At 38.9% G+C, this 17,256-nt stretch overlaps 1 protein-coding gene across 1 annotated transcript in view; it reads left to right on the top strand.

Annotated features, from left to right (window-relative positions):
* Positions 1 to 17,256, top strand: part of Cilk1 (ciliogenesis associated kinase 1) — a 53,342-nt gene that overhangs the window by 24,545 nt on the left and 11,541 nt on the right. Inside the window, exons 4-8 of the mRNA XM_048805733.1 lie at positions 2,816 to 2,937; positions 3,875 to 3,954; positions 12,812 to 12,944; positions 13,579 to 13,750; positions 15,318 to 15,510. Coding sequence (XP_048661690.1) covers positions 2,816 to 2,937; positions 3,875 to 3,954; positions 12,812 to 12,944; positions 13,579 to 13,750; positions 15,318 to 15,510 — 700 coding nt within the window. The remainder of the gene's footprint in view (positions 1 to 2,815; positions 2,938 to 3,874; positions 3,955 to 12,811; positions 12,945 to 13,578; positions 13,751 to 15,317; positions 15,511 to 17,256) is intronic.

Raw genomic sequence — 17,256 nt, 5'->3', positions numbered from 1 at the left:
CCTATGCACTTGTCTGGATGTAACTCTTATTTCAGTAACATCCTGGAGATGCTCTCAATGGCCACCCAGTTTTTGCTAATTACTCCTGTTTGAAATACTTCTAATGTTTCTATCATTCCTGTGATATGATAATTAATATGACTTTCCTTATTCTGTTACATGGATTTTGAATTTATGCACTGTCTTCCCAATTACATTGTTTGCCTCTTAAGAGCAGACACTGTGTCTTATTTATGCCTCAGAATATTATGGGGTCTAGTACATTGTAATTTTATTTTATTTTTGGTACCAGGGATTGAACCAATGAACCACATCCCCACTCCTTTTTTATTTTTTATTTTGAGCCAGGGTCTCATTAAGTTGCTTAGGACCTTTTCTCAGTTCCTGAGGCTCGCTTTGAACTTGTAATCCTCCTGCTTCAGCCTCCAAGGTACATTATAGTTTTAGATCCATCCCTGTGGATCCATCCCTGAGGAGGACAGAATTGATTATATCCAACTGGAATCTTCATCCATGGGGACTGTCCCTACGTGGACCACTTACTAGGTTTGCTTTGCTATGTATTCTTCTCTGCTCTGATACAGGTGACCTGCCTCTACTGCTTCTTTGAAATCCTTTCATAAGCCAAATAAGGTGCTTCGTTTAGAAATACATCTGTGTAAAGTTAATCATGTGAAGTCCTCCACACAAAGTTTATTCTTTTTATATTAGACTACTATAGACTTTAACTTGTTCATAAGCTCACTTAGAGACAAGAACTCTTGCCAGACACAGTGGTACACATCTATAGTTTCAGCTATTCAGGGAACTGAGGCAAGAGGATTGCAAGTTCTAGACCAGCCTTAGCAAATTAGCAAGACTGTGTCTCAAAACAAAAAATAAAGGCTGCAGATGTAGCTCAATGGTAAAACACCCCTGAATTTAATCCTAGTACCACCAAAAAAAAAAAAAAAAAAAAAGAAAAAGAAAAAACAAGCAAGCAAGGAAAATAAAAAGAGAGAGAGAGCTGTGAGCCACCCTTAGACTTGGGCCAGTAATTTGTGCTCAAAACAGACTTTAGGCTGAGAGCTAAAGGTATTGCACTACTTACACAGAAATCTCTTCTAGAAAAGCTCTAAAATTGACTTTGTTTTCTCTAGATGAATTTGCCCTGAGGCTGCTTATCCAAGGACTATCTCCCCTACTGTTTGTGATGCATTTTAAGCAAACAGTCAGAAAAGAAGGCTACAGTCAGGAGAGTTAGTGAATGCTTAAAAGTTAAGCAATGTTGATGTTTGTTACTCATGGAGAACCAGGAATTCAACCCAACTAAAAGAAATAATCATCCTGGTTGGGTCATTCTGGAAGGATCTGGCCAAGACAGTTGAGAATCTGTGCCAGAGAAATGTCTTGGCATGAACTTGTCTTTGGGGAGAAAGTTCCAGAATAGTCTTATTGTGTCCTCATTCACTGACCATACTCCATCTCTCTTCCCAGCTGCTTGAACTAACTTGATCATATTACACATTCCCAAACTCTGATCCCTTGAGTACCTTGTTACTGAATGTCCTTCCAGATTTGGATATTCATTTTTTAACATTTCCATCTTTAAACATTTTTTTTTCATTTTATAAAAGGGATGTTCTTTTAAATGAAATTCAAAGATAAAGAGGGTGTTATAATTTGTTATTAATGGACTCACTGCTCTATGAGGAAAAGGCTGTTGGAACTAAAAGGTTCATTTTACTAACCAGAGTGAACCTTGGAAGCTTCCTTGAAGGAGTCAGACTATCAAATTCTGATCATCCCAGGAGCAAACTGACAGTTGGGTGTCTCTGGATGTTGTGTATGAACAGGATTGCTGCTCACCAATACAGGTTTTATTCACCACTAACAGAACTGATGATGCAAACAGAAAGAAGTGTACACCTGGCTATGCTCACACGAACTCACAAAATGACACACGTGTGAGCATGAGTGACCATGTCGTACACCATTTTCTGTAACCCCCTCTTAGTCCTCATCTACCGCCTGACTTTTTTATCTTTGCTCTTGGAAGCAGAGGAATTTCTCTCATCTTACTGCAGGTCCTTTCCCATAAGGTATCTCTTTCCTCCTCTGTAATTAAAACTCACATTGTAAGAAGGAGCCTTCTAGGTCTCATGGACACACGTGTCAGACAGAAGTCAAGAGAATCAGGCTGTCAGCCTCAGTCTATTTGAGCAATATTCTATTTAAAGTCTCTGTACACTGTTAGCTGGTGATCTCAGCCCAAAGCAGCTGCATTCTCCAGTGCTAGAAAATTCAAAGCCTCAGCTTTCTTTATTGGTTCCCTTCTGGCTATTTCCACAGCCTGAATGAATTCCATGGTCTGGAGGGGGTGAGCCTAAAATAGCCCTGGCTTATTGCCGGGTGCTGGATGCAGCCAGGAATACCAGTTACTGATGGAATGGAGACTTATCTTCTAGTCGGTTCATCAAAATAGTTTTTCTGGGGGCTGGGGTTGGGGCTGTGGCTCAATGGCAGAGCGCTTGCCTAGCACATGTGAGGTCCTGGGTTTGATCCTCAGCACCACATAAAAATAAACAAATAAAAATAAAGGCATGTTCTCCATTTACAACTACAAAAAATTTTTTAAATATTTTTTCTAGGTAAAGTTACTATTGATTTCAGAGAAAAACTGGTAATTACATTAAGAATAAAATATAACTTATGGCATGTGTGTCTGTGGTTCTAAAATTAGGCATTTCTTCCTGAGCACACATAGGATTAATTTTCTTTTTCAACAACAGATTTTCTCTAAATTTTTTTTGTGTTTTTCTTCTTCATGTTTTAGTCACTGAAGAAGCTTAATCATGCCAATGTAGTAAAATTAAAAGAAGTTATCAGGGAAAATGATCATCTTTATTTTATCTTCGAGTACATGAAGGAAAATCTTTATCAGCTCATTAAAGAAAGGTAAAACCCTTTGGTCATCATGATCTTAGAAACAAATATTGCAAAGTGGATGTGCTTTCTTTCTCCTTTTGATTATCTCAGTCTCCCAGTTATTTGTCTGGTCATTTAAAGGTCAAGCTACTGGGCCTCTGGGAAGTTGCTCTCAGGGCAACAGTTTTCAGATTTTAAAGATTTAATCCCCCAAAAGAAGCTCACAGAGCTTACAGACTATCTGCAATTCTGCTTTCCCACAAGGATGTATGGGCAGAGCAACTACAAGTTGGGGTGGACACAGCTTCATTTATTTTGAGACCTCTGTTGAAAAGTTCTAGGTTTATTTTGGCTCCTGACTTGCTACAGTGCTTAGGTGCTTGCATGCTGGGAAAGGGAGTCTAATAAAAAACTTACCTGCTATGGTAATTTTGAACTTTGAAAGTAGACTGTATAGAACCTCTTGGGCACACTTTCTTGGTGGCAAAGTGAATGCCATCCAGAGCATCCCTTTGGGGGCTTTGAGTGAACAAATATCATCTCGATTGTCAACAACAGCACGGGGGCTGTGAGGTTTGCCTACCAGAGAAAAATGTTAGCATCCATTACAGCTCATAAGGGCTTTATCTAAAAGACCTCAAACTGTTCCCACTAAATTTTTTTAAAGTTTTAACTTATAGCACGAGAAACTTTGGGGTTTTTATATGTTATATTGGAGGGATTTCTGGTATTATAAATTTCTTCATAATATAACTGAATATATTTGATGTTTATAAGGTTTCTCCCTTGTATGGACAAATGATTGTTTTTCTTTGGTATTTATTATCAAACGATCTGACCCAAAATTAGTATACCAGCAATTTTTTAAAAAATTTCTTACTATGTAATCAAAAGGATATGAATGCAGGAGTTTCTTTTTAATACATAAACCCAGATTTATAACTTCATATTCCTCTATCCCATACAGAAACAAGTTGTTTCCTGAGTCTGCTATAAGGAATATCATGTATCAGATATTGCAAGGACTTGCATTTATTCACAAGCACGGTAGGTGATGGATGTGGAGCATTGTGCGTTAAAATAGCAGTGAAATATCATCAAGTAGAAGATGTAGGAAGCACTAGTGTCTTTTGTAACTAACCCCCAGAAAAGGCTGAAGAGTCAAGAGGCTGATAATGAATTTTGAAATATATTATCTTTTGGAACTTTATTTCCGAGTTTTCTTCAATTGTCATGTCCTTGTGTTTTTACTCTTTTTAAAACAAATTTATTACTGCATTTTAGTTATAGGTGATAGTGGAATTCATTTTGACATATTCATCTATGCATGTCGTGTTTTTGTTCTTCAAGTTTTAACATTATGATTGTTAGTTTAGACCTAAGAATTATCCTGACCAGGTGTATTAATAAGAAACTTCGAATTAGAATTCTGAGACATTTCAGGTGTTATGTTCAACCCACTAACATCCCTCCCTTGTCGCTTCTCATTTTTCTAAGCTATTTGTATTTCAGTTTGTTTTGAAAGGGTTTAAAAGTGAAAGTGGCCTAACATACCATTTGTGTGATACAGGAAAATAAAATAAATTAAAAATTAGCAAAATGAAGAAAGAAGCAAAAGCAAAATAGGGCATAGATAGCCAGGCGTGAGTTTAATCCTTAAGATGCATATTAGCAACTTTTATTTCAGTAGAAGCAGGCCACAGATTTGGTTCTGAGCTTCATTTCATATCAAGCAAAATGTGAAACTTGACCAATTAAAACATATATTATTTCCCTGAGATAAGAACAGATCAGTTGCACAAGAGAAGCAGAACTACTCTTTTTTTTTTCCCCCCTGGGTGCTAGAGATTGAACTCAGGGGCACTCAACCACTGAGCCACATCCCCAACCATATTTTGTATTTTATTTAGAGACAGGCTCTCACTAAGTTGTTTAGCGCCTCGCCCTTGCTAAGGCTGGCTTTGAACTTGCCATCCTTCTGCCCGAGCCTTCGGAGGAGGTGCTGGGATTATAGGCAAGAACTATTCTTGATACCAAGACCAGAGAGAAACTTGACCCTTTAGAGGGATAGTATGTTACATGACTTTGTAGAAAACATAGTGATGTTTGTGTAGGGCAGCTTTGTGTCATATTCCTCAATGTAGGCTAATTAGATCACCTGATTAGAGACAACAGGGATGATCCATTAGTATGGGGAGATATTTAGACTATCTAGAGGAAAAGACAACTCTGTATGCTTCAGGAAATTCTCTATTTTGATTTTTCTTCTTAGCTGAACTTTTGAAAGTTTTTAAGCAGCAATGAGTTTGAGGCTGTAGTATCTAGCACCTACCTAGGACTTGGCTGGTCTTTGTTACTAACTGAATGCAGAACCCACATGGGGTTAGATCAATAACCATGTGAGCACAGAGCTGCCAGATGGACGTATCTATGTATGGAGCCAGAAGTCCTCTGAGAAGGTCATCTGAGGTCATTTAAACATACAGACAGATGGGCAAGTGACTGATTTTGCACAGGCCGAATACATTCACTGTTAGTCTGAACATGTTGGTGTTGCAAGAACTGCACCAACAAATGAGTTTTGTTACTCAATAAGGTGACTTGAATTGAAACCCTTTGACAACACCATCAGTTTAGATTTGATGTAAATTGGCAGTGAGGAGAAAAGTCTTGTGTTGCACAGGTGGCACAGTGCATCTGGGATCATTACCAGCTTTCTCTTCACCCCTTAAGTAGCCCCTCACAGAGATTAAATGGAACACAAGTGGCTAAACACAGGCTATCCACGCAAATCCCTGTCAGCCTCAGGCAAGTGCAGAGTGGTCAGCATGACCCAAGCAAGACTGAGTTTAATCATGAACCAGTTCTAGTAAAAAGCATCTAGTACAATTCACCTGTGATTCATTCCACTGGTATTCATGCACATTCATTTTGGCCCTTGTCCACAAGCAATCACAGGGGATAGTATGAATTTGCAAAACACTAAAATCTTTTGACATGTTGTCTTAGAGACAAATAGAAGGGCACTTACTAAATTTAAGAGCTCAAGGAAAAGAAATGATGAGATGTCAAAGGGGTTTTTCAAAAGACAAAGGTCAACCAGCTTGCTTTCAGATGGGTTGATCACAGCATTTTAGCTCTTCAGACTGTTTGCTCAGTACTAGAAACCAAGTGGACCTAAAAGAAAGTAAATATTCTTCAGCTTTCTTTTCTTTTCCTTTTTGCTACTTGTCACAAGACCCAGATATTTGTTGCCAGGAAGAACTTGCAGGCTTTCATTCAGGTCTTTACCTAATCAAATGGATATCTATATGTCTGTATACATATATAGAGAGATTGATTCCCCATCCCCCATTTTGGGGATTGAATCTAGGGGTGGTCTACCACTGAGCTACATCCCCATTAGTGAGTTGGAGTCTCAGTAATTTATTGAAGCTAGCCTGAAACATGTGATCCTCCTGCCTCTGCCTCCTGAGTTGTTGGGATTATAGGTATATGACACCACTATGGTTAGAATCCGTATCTATATACAAACACATACACACCACACATAGCCCCCCAAATACATGTGTATGCATATATATATATATATATATATATATATATATATATATATATCCCATCCATAAGACCACATAGTTATATGTATCTACATATATACTCATCCCATATACACAAATATACATGCATGTACAAACATATATATATTTAAAATAAAATTTAACACCATTTATCAAAACAATCCTTTGGAACACTGTCCTTGCATGCCTTAGACACTTGCACTGTGTAGAAATGGTTCAAGGGAAGGCTCAGCTAATGGAGAAGATCAGACCTCTGCTTTTATAACCTTAGTACCTTTGCCATTACCAAAGATTCTTTTGGACACTTTTCCCTGGCGGTCATGTATACAGTTCTACTTTGAGCTTAATAAAGCTTCATCTGTTACCTTATTTATCTCCTCCCAACTTCTCAGGTAAAGAGAACAGATGGTGTCTGTTCCTATCAAAGAAGTGGAAACTGAAGTTCAGAGAGGCTTAAAAACCAGAGGTTCCATGTAATAGAGTGTTAGAGTTCAGATCGTCTTTGCCCATCTGCCATGCTTCACTAGAAAAACCTGTCTGTTCTCAAAGAGAACAAGAGAGTATGAGATGAAGAAAATAATGATTTTAAGTGGGATTGATACTAATTGTACAGGTCCTGTTTTATGGTCATTCATAAATGATTTTTAGAAATTCATATGGCTTTCAAATGGTATTGACTTGACTTTAGCTAAGTTTGCATGCATTTCTGTATTATTTCTTTCCTCCAGTGATGGGAAAAATATCTAAAGCACTTCACAGAGTTGTCTTGTGAGTCTCAGACTCTTCCCTGGTAGCTCGTTCTCACTGTAGGAAGGTACATTCTGTCCCTGGGGAATAGACTCCTCTGAGAGGGAAGAACAGCACTGCAGGTAGTTGCTATGGCCATATTTCATGTCACTGAGTATTCCCCCCGCCCAGTGGGAATGAATACACAGCTCTACTTGGTACTGATTGAACAATGTCAAAGCATACATACTTTGAAGAAATTAAATAACTAAAGCAAACTGGCCATTTCATCCTTGACCTGCCCTTATAAATATCTAGGTCATACTTCCCCATGCAGGTAATAGAAATACACTAGATGGTTTGGAGGACAAAGTTTTGCCCCAAGAGGTGGTTCTCTGCTTCTTTGTCTTACTACTATCTGGCTGAGCATGACCTACACACAGTTCTTTACATTTCTGTGCTTGCAGTTCTTATGGTCTTCTAGGGAAAACAATTATTGGCGTAAACTCAGTTTTTATCTAAAATTAAAACATCTACAGCAGGAAGGTGGGCTACATAAATTCATAGTGTTTAAATATTCTCTGGTCATTTCCGTATGTTTATATCAGATTCATTAATGAATTAGAATCCCTTAATGAATTATAACAGTGTGGTACAGGGAAAAGCCTTGAGTTTTCCTTGCCCATTTGTTATCAACAAAAAAAGTCAGCACAACAAATTTTCTGCCAAGATGAAAGGGAAAATCCCTTTGTTGTTCAACTGACATGCAGCCTCCTGAACTTAAATTGTAGGTCTGTTCCCAGTTTTGAACAAGAAGGCTCTTATAAAAACAGCACTCTGCTGTGGTGTGATCTCTGAATTACCCAGCTATAAGGATTCCATTGTCAATTAGGAATCCAGAGGAAAAAAATGGGCCCATTGTTATGGCCATATTATTGCTCATCAGCAGAACACATATCCTGCTAGGAATCTGATCAGAGTTGTCCTGCTACCATAACAATGTTAAGTGGGATGGATACTAATTGTGCAGGGCCTGTCCCATGTTCATTGATAAATGATTTTTTAAAACTTTTATGGATTTTGTTGGTTGACTTTGGTTAAGTGCATATGTACCTGCTTATTATTTCTTTCCTTCAGTAATGGAAACAAAATACCTAAAGCCCCTCACAGTTGGAGCACATCAGTAGCCTACAAGCCTTAATTCTTAACTGCAAAAAAAGATGGTTGTATGCTTGTGCATTCTGACAGATTGTTCGGCGGGTAAAATGAAAGAATTTTCTAATGCTAATACTAATAATGACTAGTTCTTCCAAGGTGCTGATGTGCCAAGCACCATACTAAAAGCTTTATAAATATACTTAATACTGTAAAACAACCCCATGACGTGTGTGCTATTTTCCCTCCAGGTAGGGAAACTGAGACAAAGTTAAGTGATTTTTTTTTAGTCAGTTAGTAACAGCATTGGGATTTGAAATGAGGTAACCTGGTAGGTCTGTACACTTAACTCCTAAGCTGTTTTGCTTTTGACATTAAAATAGTAATGTTTTGTTAAAACAGAAAAAAAAATCACTCTGTATGACATAAGGATCTTATACTTTTAATTCTAAGAGATAGAACTCAGGGGCATAAGGCTAGTAAAAGCTAATTGTGATCTTATTCAGTAATTAAGAGGGTTAGATATTCTACAGACATATCCATGAATGTATCATAAAGGCTTATACCTGAAGACTGTATAACAGGTATAACATAGTTTTCAACAGTCACTTTTAAGAGTCTTTTGCAATTAATGTTTTTCCTTGCCATTTTCCCTCTGATTGTTTTAGAGGGAAACAATTAGGAGTGCAAAAGGGAAGCTGCTTAGAAGGATGGGTGGGGACTTGGGATCCGCATTCTCCTCATTTCACTGGTGCACATGTTCTCTGAGGAAGGAGGATGAGAGGACTCAGTGGGGACAGAGGATAGAGCCTGTCTGTGGGAGGAAGAGGCTGATATTTACAGGAGCATAGCTCAGGTGGATATAGAGTACTGGGTCAGGAGCATGAGGATGATGCTCCTCCAAGTACAAATCAACGTGATAGGATGAACTGAGCAGGGAGAAGACATGGGTTTGTTGAGGTGGGTGTTATAGATGGAGTTGCCTTGGGGTGGGAGAGGCTGGAGGATAGTGAGTCATTATAAGAGAAATACCACGTTATTTTGGAAATAATAATTGCCCCAATTAGAGGAAAACAAAGAAGGAAAAACAGCATTAATCTAGTCTTGAGAGTACCAAAACCATAGACCATGATTTAGCTATATGGAAAGAGTGGAGCTTGACACTGATAGAGCTATGACACATTTCTTGGTGAGACTGTGAATAATTCATCTACCCCACCCCCTCCATGACTCAGTTTTCCCATCTGTTCAGTAAGAAAATGGTTTCTGCCATTTCTTTTTCACTGGAATGTTTTTAATGCTCTGAGTTTCTATAAACCCTGGCCTCACAGTTCATACCTTTTCAAGGGTCACTGGAATCCTCCTAGGTGTATTCACAAAGGTCATTCTTGAATAACTATTCTTTACACATTCTTCAGCCATGTCTAGGATGGGAGCGTCTAGCCAGGCCTTCTGGGAGCTGGAGGGTGCTCTGAAGAACAGAGGGTCCAAACACAATGACTCAGTTATACCAAAGCTTAGAACAGACATCGCCCACTCTGGGGGATGGGGATAAACTTTATTTAATTAGGCTGATAATAAGTCATTCAAATTTGTCCTTATCAGAAATTCTTTTCTTTCATTTTAAAGGCCATTCCTGACTAATATTGAATTACTCTTGTACTTGTCAAGTTGACAGCCTCAAATTTGGTTCTTAATGTAATTTAGGTTTGATTTGCTATTAATTTGATTAGGATACTTCAAGGAATTGGTATATGGAAGGCTATTAGGTATATTATCAGATGTCAAGATGAAGAGTAAAGCAGTGACCTGTACATATAATTTTATGGTATACATACAAATACACACACACACACATACACACACACACACACACACACCTATGCCATAACAATCACCAACTTTTTGTACCTGTCTCTGTGTAGCCCAGGGCTGTCTCCTTTGATCTCATCAGTGCCTTGGGTTATGAAAAAGCAGCAGCCCTGTGGTGAAAAGAAAAACTTTCTCCTCTCATTTGTGTCTATCTTGAATGTATTTGATAAGTTCTGTATCTCCATCCTCTTATGTGTGAGCTAGATTATAGGCTCCATAACCATATTCATCTGTCCATATAAGCTAGCTGTTGCCCTGCAGATCCCTCGCTATGCCATAATATTGTCCATGTGGAACTCGACCCAATACTAAGCCCTGTTTTCTTCAGAATGATAAACAGAGAGGAATGTCTTTTCACTATAACACTGTTGCTTCCCATGGTACATTACACATAGTGCATTTTCACATGTGACCACGTCACAGTTGCCCTTTCCCTAGGGCAGAGACAGTTTTTGGAAAATGACCTTGACTAACAGATTTAGTCCTGCTGGAACTCCCTCTGGGGCATTCGAATTCAGCTCTGCGCCCTCACTGTCTCCACACTGCTTCAGAGCCATTGCTCTTCTTTCTCAGTCATCAGTTCGTGTCTTGTGCGCCTTCTTCGTTGTACTCTGCCCCCAGCTCTGCTCTGCTGTCCATTGACCCTGCCTTCTTGGCCCAAGTAGATATATTCAGCTCCTTCATGTTCCCTACAAGCCCACACAAATCCTTTGTTTAATCAACAAGAATTTATTAAGAGACCACCATGCTCCTGACCTTGTGTTAGGCATTCAGTAGAAATATAAATGTGGCCTCTTAATGTGCTTCTAATTTAAGAATAATGGTTAACATATCTAAAAATGACAGAGCTCTAAAGAAGTTCAGAGGGAAGGCCTATTGTATGCACAGAGGCATAAAGAGAACTAAGAACCACAGGCATTTGGATTGCTTCTGAATCCACACAGCTGATCTGTGGATTGCCTGGCACAGCCCCTCTGAATATTTCTTGCTAGAATAAAGGAATGAAGAAGGCTAGCATGTTAGAAGGGCTTTGTGGAAGCAAGGAAATTCAAAATAAGTCTTGAAGAATGGCAAAGTTGGGATTGTTGTAGACGAAAAAGGAGCAAGAGTACAATAGTATTAACCAGAATAAATGCAACAAACTTAAAGGGAATGAAGAATTTTACTTGATTGGAACACATTTTATACAAACTGATGAAAAGTGTTAGAAAACACATGTATCTGTTTAGGTGGGATAAAAGGAGTACAACCTTATTAAATAGTCTTAAAAATGCAATGGAAGGTGTTTTTGTCTGTGTGGATAGGAGTGTGGCAAGGTAAAGATGGTGCCTAAGAATCAGGATGTGTGGGGATCCAGTGAAGCTGGAGCTAGGCAAGCGTGTAAAAACACAGTGAGACAGAGGCAGACAAGAGAGCAAGTGTTGGGGAGGCTTGAAGGGGTAGACAGGGATGGATAGGGGATACTGCAATGGAAAAGGCACCACAATCCCATCACTGTCTGTGGAAGGATGGACTCAGTATGACTACAAGGTATCTAGCAATTTCATCAAAGATTTGAGAAGGAGAGATGATTTGGAAGAGGAGAAAAACAGTTTGCCCAAGCTGATACAGGGGTATCAGCTTGCTATGTTATTAGAGAGGAGTAGAGATGGCATGTTAGAAATGTAAATTATCAGCACAGAGGAGGTCTAGGAGTAGTGTAGGTTTTCAGTGATGGCTATTAATTTCTCTCATAATGTGCTAGTTAGTCCAGCTCTCACAACATTGCTAATGGTGGCATATAATAGTGCATCAATTGAGCTGTATTTCCAGTTTGGGCATCCCGTTGAGATTTAGCATCACACTGAATGCTGTCCATGTTGGTAAGACAGTCAGAGAGTGGGTAAAAATTGCTGATCACTAGGTGTTTGAGAAAACCTAGAAGGCTGTCATGGTGAATATCTCCTGCCTGTGCCATCAGAGCATCACTGCAGCTGACATGGGCTTTTCATTTGATGAGATTCCTTTGCCTTTCACAATGTGAGCTACAGATACACCTCTGTACTTCATTAGGCAAAGTAATAAGCACTTAACATTTAAACATGTGTCACAACATGCATTGGAATTTCAGGCATGAGTAGATCATATTCATAAATCCTTTGTCTTTTAGAAAAAAATTATAACTGTGATATAAACTCAATACCCATTAAGACTGTTTTCTTTTGAAATTGTTTCAATCTCAATTTTTTTTTTTCCTGACTGATTTGGGCAAAGTAGGAATGGTATTTTTCCCTTGAGTGACAGTTTGTTTTACAAAGTTATCTCAGTTCATGGGTTTTGGTATTTTAAGTGAAGTTTTCTCTTATAAAGAAAAATCTTTTACAAGAAGTTGATCAACTTTTAGGTGATTTTGCAAAGGTAAATGATTGAAGTCCTGTGAGAAGACCAAAACTTTGTGCGTTATTGTGGATAGATGCATAGTCTTTGGTATCATATCAGGGTGCTTTATGAGAAGCTGTTATGAGAAGAGTAGTACGGCTGAAAAGAGTAATGCAGCAGATTTGCATTTGGATTCTTCTTTGTTCCTCCAGGCTTTTTCCATCGGGACTTAAAGCCCGAGAACCTCCTCTGTATGGGACCAGAACTTGTGAAAATCGCAGACTTTGGATTGGCCCGAGAAATCCGATCAAGACCTCCATACACAGACTACGTATCTACCAGATGGTGAATATTTTTTTTTCTCAAAATTACTGAAGAGCACTTATTTTAAAAGATACCATTCTAGGGAGGGTTGATTGTCAATCATAAATAGTAACTTTTCACAAGAGGAGGAGTGCAGTCTGAAACACTGGTTTGTAGGTGTGTTGGCACTGGACACAGTTAAAAACTTGGATGTAAATAATTTTTAAGGAAATCCATCATGCCCCTCCATAGTATGAATAAGATGCTATATATGGACCTTCCTGAGGACAGTTTCATAAAGGAGTCATAAAAGATTCTCCAAATACCTATTTGAAAGACTATTTTATTGCTATTGCTAAAACTTTCAGACCCCAGGAGCTGATATACAGCTTGCCACGATCAAGAAGTATCTCCCACATGCTTTATTTTCTCTTTTTCTTTCTCTCCTGGCTCTCTTCCTCTCAAAGATGCTATAGAGAAGACTCTTATAGAGAAATGCTCAATAGAAAATAATGTGAATAGAGAAGGCAGCCATGGCAGAAGCCAAATCCTCTAAAAGTTCATTTACCACACTGAACTAGAAAGAAAACAAATATATAAATTTTGCTGAGAACTGCTTGCTATTTAATTTCTGGCCAGTGGAAGTGATAGCTCTCAGTTAACTTTGTCCCTCCAGGTACAGGGCTCCAGAAGTTCTCCTGAGGTCTACCAACTACAGCTCCCCCATTGACATCTGGGCTGTGGGCTGCATCATGGCAGAGGTGTACACCCTCAGGCCACTCTTCCCTGGGGCCAGTGAAATTGACACGATATTCAAAATTTGCCAACTGTTGGGGACACCAAAAAAGGTAATGATATGAAACAAAGGCCTGTGGGCCAAAGCCAATGACTTCTCATCCCTTCCCATCTTCTCCACTTTGGACTTCCTGGCAATGTTCCCTGAAATTTCTCTATTTCTGTGCCTTGCACATGCACTTTGTCTGAGTGACTGTCTCTGTGTGACCAACTCCCGCTTTTCTTCTAAGACTCCCCATCTCCCTCCCCCCACCACTGTTTCTCCAGTCTCATCTTCATCTTCTGCTGTGTTCTGCATTATTAGTGTAATTATCTGTTTATAGATCTCTCTTGGACCATAAGCTCATTCAGAGCAAAGATTTGTCTTGCATTTATTTATGTCCCAGCACCATTATTGGTATGAGCTAGACCCTCAAAAAATTTTTTAATCATTTACATGAATCATTATTGCCACTTCTTCAAGAAGGTTTCCAAAGTCCCCTGCTGGCATTTGTCCCTCCTCTGCCCATCTGTAGCTATACCTTTCTTGTGTCTTTTTTTACTCTGTATTATTGTGCTTTTAAATAAATGACCTATTTTCTCTATTAAGGACAGTGATATTCTTCTTCTTCTTCTTCTTCTTCTTCTTCTTCTTCTTTTTTGATTGAGCCCAGGGTTACTTAACCAAGGGACAGTGATATTCTTAAGTGTAGGATTTATATTGAATTATTTTTTTTATATTCAGTAACATTAAATGTTCACTCAGAAACCATCTAAGTGAATGGATGTTTTAAGATATACATAGTGCCACTTGGCTTTAGAAAAAAAGAAGTGGGGGAGGTAATGATATATCAGGATGTATCTTACAGAACAGTAGTTTTAGAACTAGAAGGAACCTTAAATACCAGTTGCTCAGGACTTTCTGTTATTTGTTCTAGCCTTCAGAGTCCCACAGGTTTGATACATGAAAAAGTGGGGAGCCAGAGATGGGGTAGAGCAGCTCTCTTTACCACTTGTTTCCTCAGCATGTGTATTTCAAATCATCAAGTTGGAGATATAATAATATGAAGGGTTTCAAACATTTAACTAGGAGACTGAGGCAGGAGAATTGCAAGTTCAAAGCCAGTCTCAGCAAAAGCGAGGCACTAAGCAACTCAGTGAAACCCTGTCTCTAAATAAAATACAAAATTGGGCTGGGGATGTGTCTCAGTGGTCAAGTGCCCCTGAGTTCAATTCCTTGTACCAAAAACAAGAACAAAACAAAACAAAAAGACATTTAACCACGACAAGGTGTTTTGTTTTATTTTGTCTTTTCCCCACAAATATCTCATTAGCAATTTCTAAAAGCTTTGTCTCCTGGCACACAGTTGGGGAAATACTAATTTTGTACAAACCCCAAATTTCAAGAGATGGATTATCTTACGTAAAGGTCATAAAACAATTTGGTGTGTCTCTTCTGCAGTTCCCCAGAATTCGTGTTCTTCAGAGTCTCTTCGATGTGACTGTGTGTCTCATCACATATACTGCTGCCTGCTGCCACAATCACTCTGGCAGGGCAGTGGCATGATTGCCTGTCCAGATGGGCACACTTGAGGCACAGCGATTAGGTGAGAAAGACTTTCTGTTTTTTTCTTTTTTCAGACGGACTGGCCTGAAGGCTACCAACTTTCAAATGCTATGAACTTCCACTGGCCCCAGTGCATACCCAATAACCTGAAGACCCTGATTCCGAATGCTAGCAGTGAAGCAATTCAGCTCCTGAGAGACATGCTTCAGTGGGATCCCAAGAAACGGCCAACAGCTAGTCAGGTTTTTGCTCCATTTTCTGCCTTCTGATGCATTTCTTACGAAGTTCATATCTAACTCTGATTTCACATGGGAAATATTTAATATTATGGGTGAAAAATTGTATTGAATACCACTAGTGGTACACACATAAGAACTTTAAATAGCTTGAAACTTATAGTGTATAATTAAAGAGGTTAAGGTTAAACAATCTTGTTGCTTTGAAAAATGGCATATTCACAGGATACATCACTATATATGTACAAATTAAAATAAACAGATATATGTATCTGGTCTTTGGAAAATGTTTTTAAACATATTCTCTATGAGTTAAGATTAGAGAGTAGTTTAATGGTTATCAACCATCACTGGTTGTTGAAAGGTAACCTCAGACCTTGAGAGAATGACAGATGGGATGAAGTCAGGCCGAATATCTGCAATTCCTATTTTGTAGCACTTTATGGTTTACAAACTCTTGAATATATTTTATATGATTTTTAACCTGATGAGGACTCCATGAGATAGGCATTTTTGGTTTTACCTCCATAGGTGAGAAAACTGAATCTCAGAAAGTTTAAGTGATTTGCCCTGATTGCTCATCCAGTAACTAGTATGGAGAGTGCGGCCAGCTGCAGTCCTGTCATGCAGATGGCAGGTCTCTGAATGACTTCATGCCTCCTGGCTTCTCACCCACCCTCCCCTAAGCCACTGTGAATTAAATTATGAAGAGCAGCCAAAAGAGATGTGATGCTGTGAGCTCTGACCCCTCACCTTCCTACTGCAAGCCTCCTGTTGACTTAGTTGTACCTGACCTTTTCTCAACTGGTCTCATGAACAATTAACACTGCTCAGAGAATCGAATGAATAACAGATTTTTTTTATTATTTGTTATTTTCCAATATACATGACAGTAGGGTATATTTTGACATACTATGCATACATGGAGGATAACTTTCCATTTTGGACCAGGGATTGAACTCAGGGGCACTTGACCACTGAACCACACCCCTAACCCTATTTTGTATTATATTTAGAGACAGGGTCTCACTGAGTTTCTTAGCGCCTCACTTTTGCTGAGGCCGGCTTTGAACTCACTATCCTCCTGTATCAGCCTCCCAAGCCACAGGAATTACAGGCATGCACCACTGTGCCCAGCAACTTCCCATTCTTGTGGTTGTGCATGATATAGAATTTCACTGGTCATGTATTCATATATGAACATAGGAAAGTTATGTCGGATTTATTTTACTGTCTTTCCTAATCCCATGCTCCCTCCCTTCCTTTCATTCTCCTTTGACTACTCCATTGAATTTCTGTTCTCCCCTCCCCTCATGACTATGTTTATGTGGGTTTGTTTCTGTGTCTTCTGTTCTGTTCCATTGGTCTTCAAGTCTGTTTTTGTGCCAATACCATGCTGTTTTTGTTACTATAGCTCTGTAGTACAATTTAAGGTCTGGTATTGTGATGCTTCCTGCTTCATAAGTGAACAATTCTAATCAGAGATGGTTTGGTGGGGATATATAAAGAAAATGATAATGTGATGTTAGAATTGGTGGTAGTTGGAGAGATGATAGTTGTGAGAAAAATGAAGGAGTGTAGAAAAACACTTTCCCAAGGACTCAATGAAGAAATTGCTATAATCTGGTGCCCCAGGACTCTGACTCACTCAAGAGAGTTGGAAAGCTTTCTGAAATGTCCCTCTTGTGGTGACATTCACAAACAGCTTTAGGGCAGAAAGGAAGATTGCTGATGAACCACTTTTTAACCATATATATATATATATATGTGTATAAGA

This window comes from Marmota marmota, unplaced genomic scaffold (assembly GCF_001458135.2).
Source record: "Marmota marmota marmota unplaced genomic scaffold, marMar, whole genome shotgun sequence".
Lineage (NCBI taxonomy): Eukaryota > Metazoa > Chordata > Mammalia > Rodentia > Sciuridae > Marmota > Marmota marmota.
The sequence above is the reverse complement of the archived record's forward strand: the minus strand, read 5'-3'. Positions and strand labels throughout refer to the sequence as shown.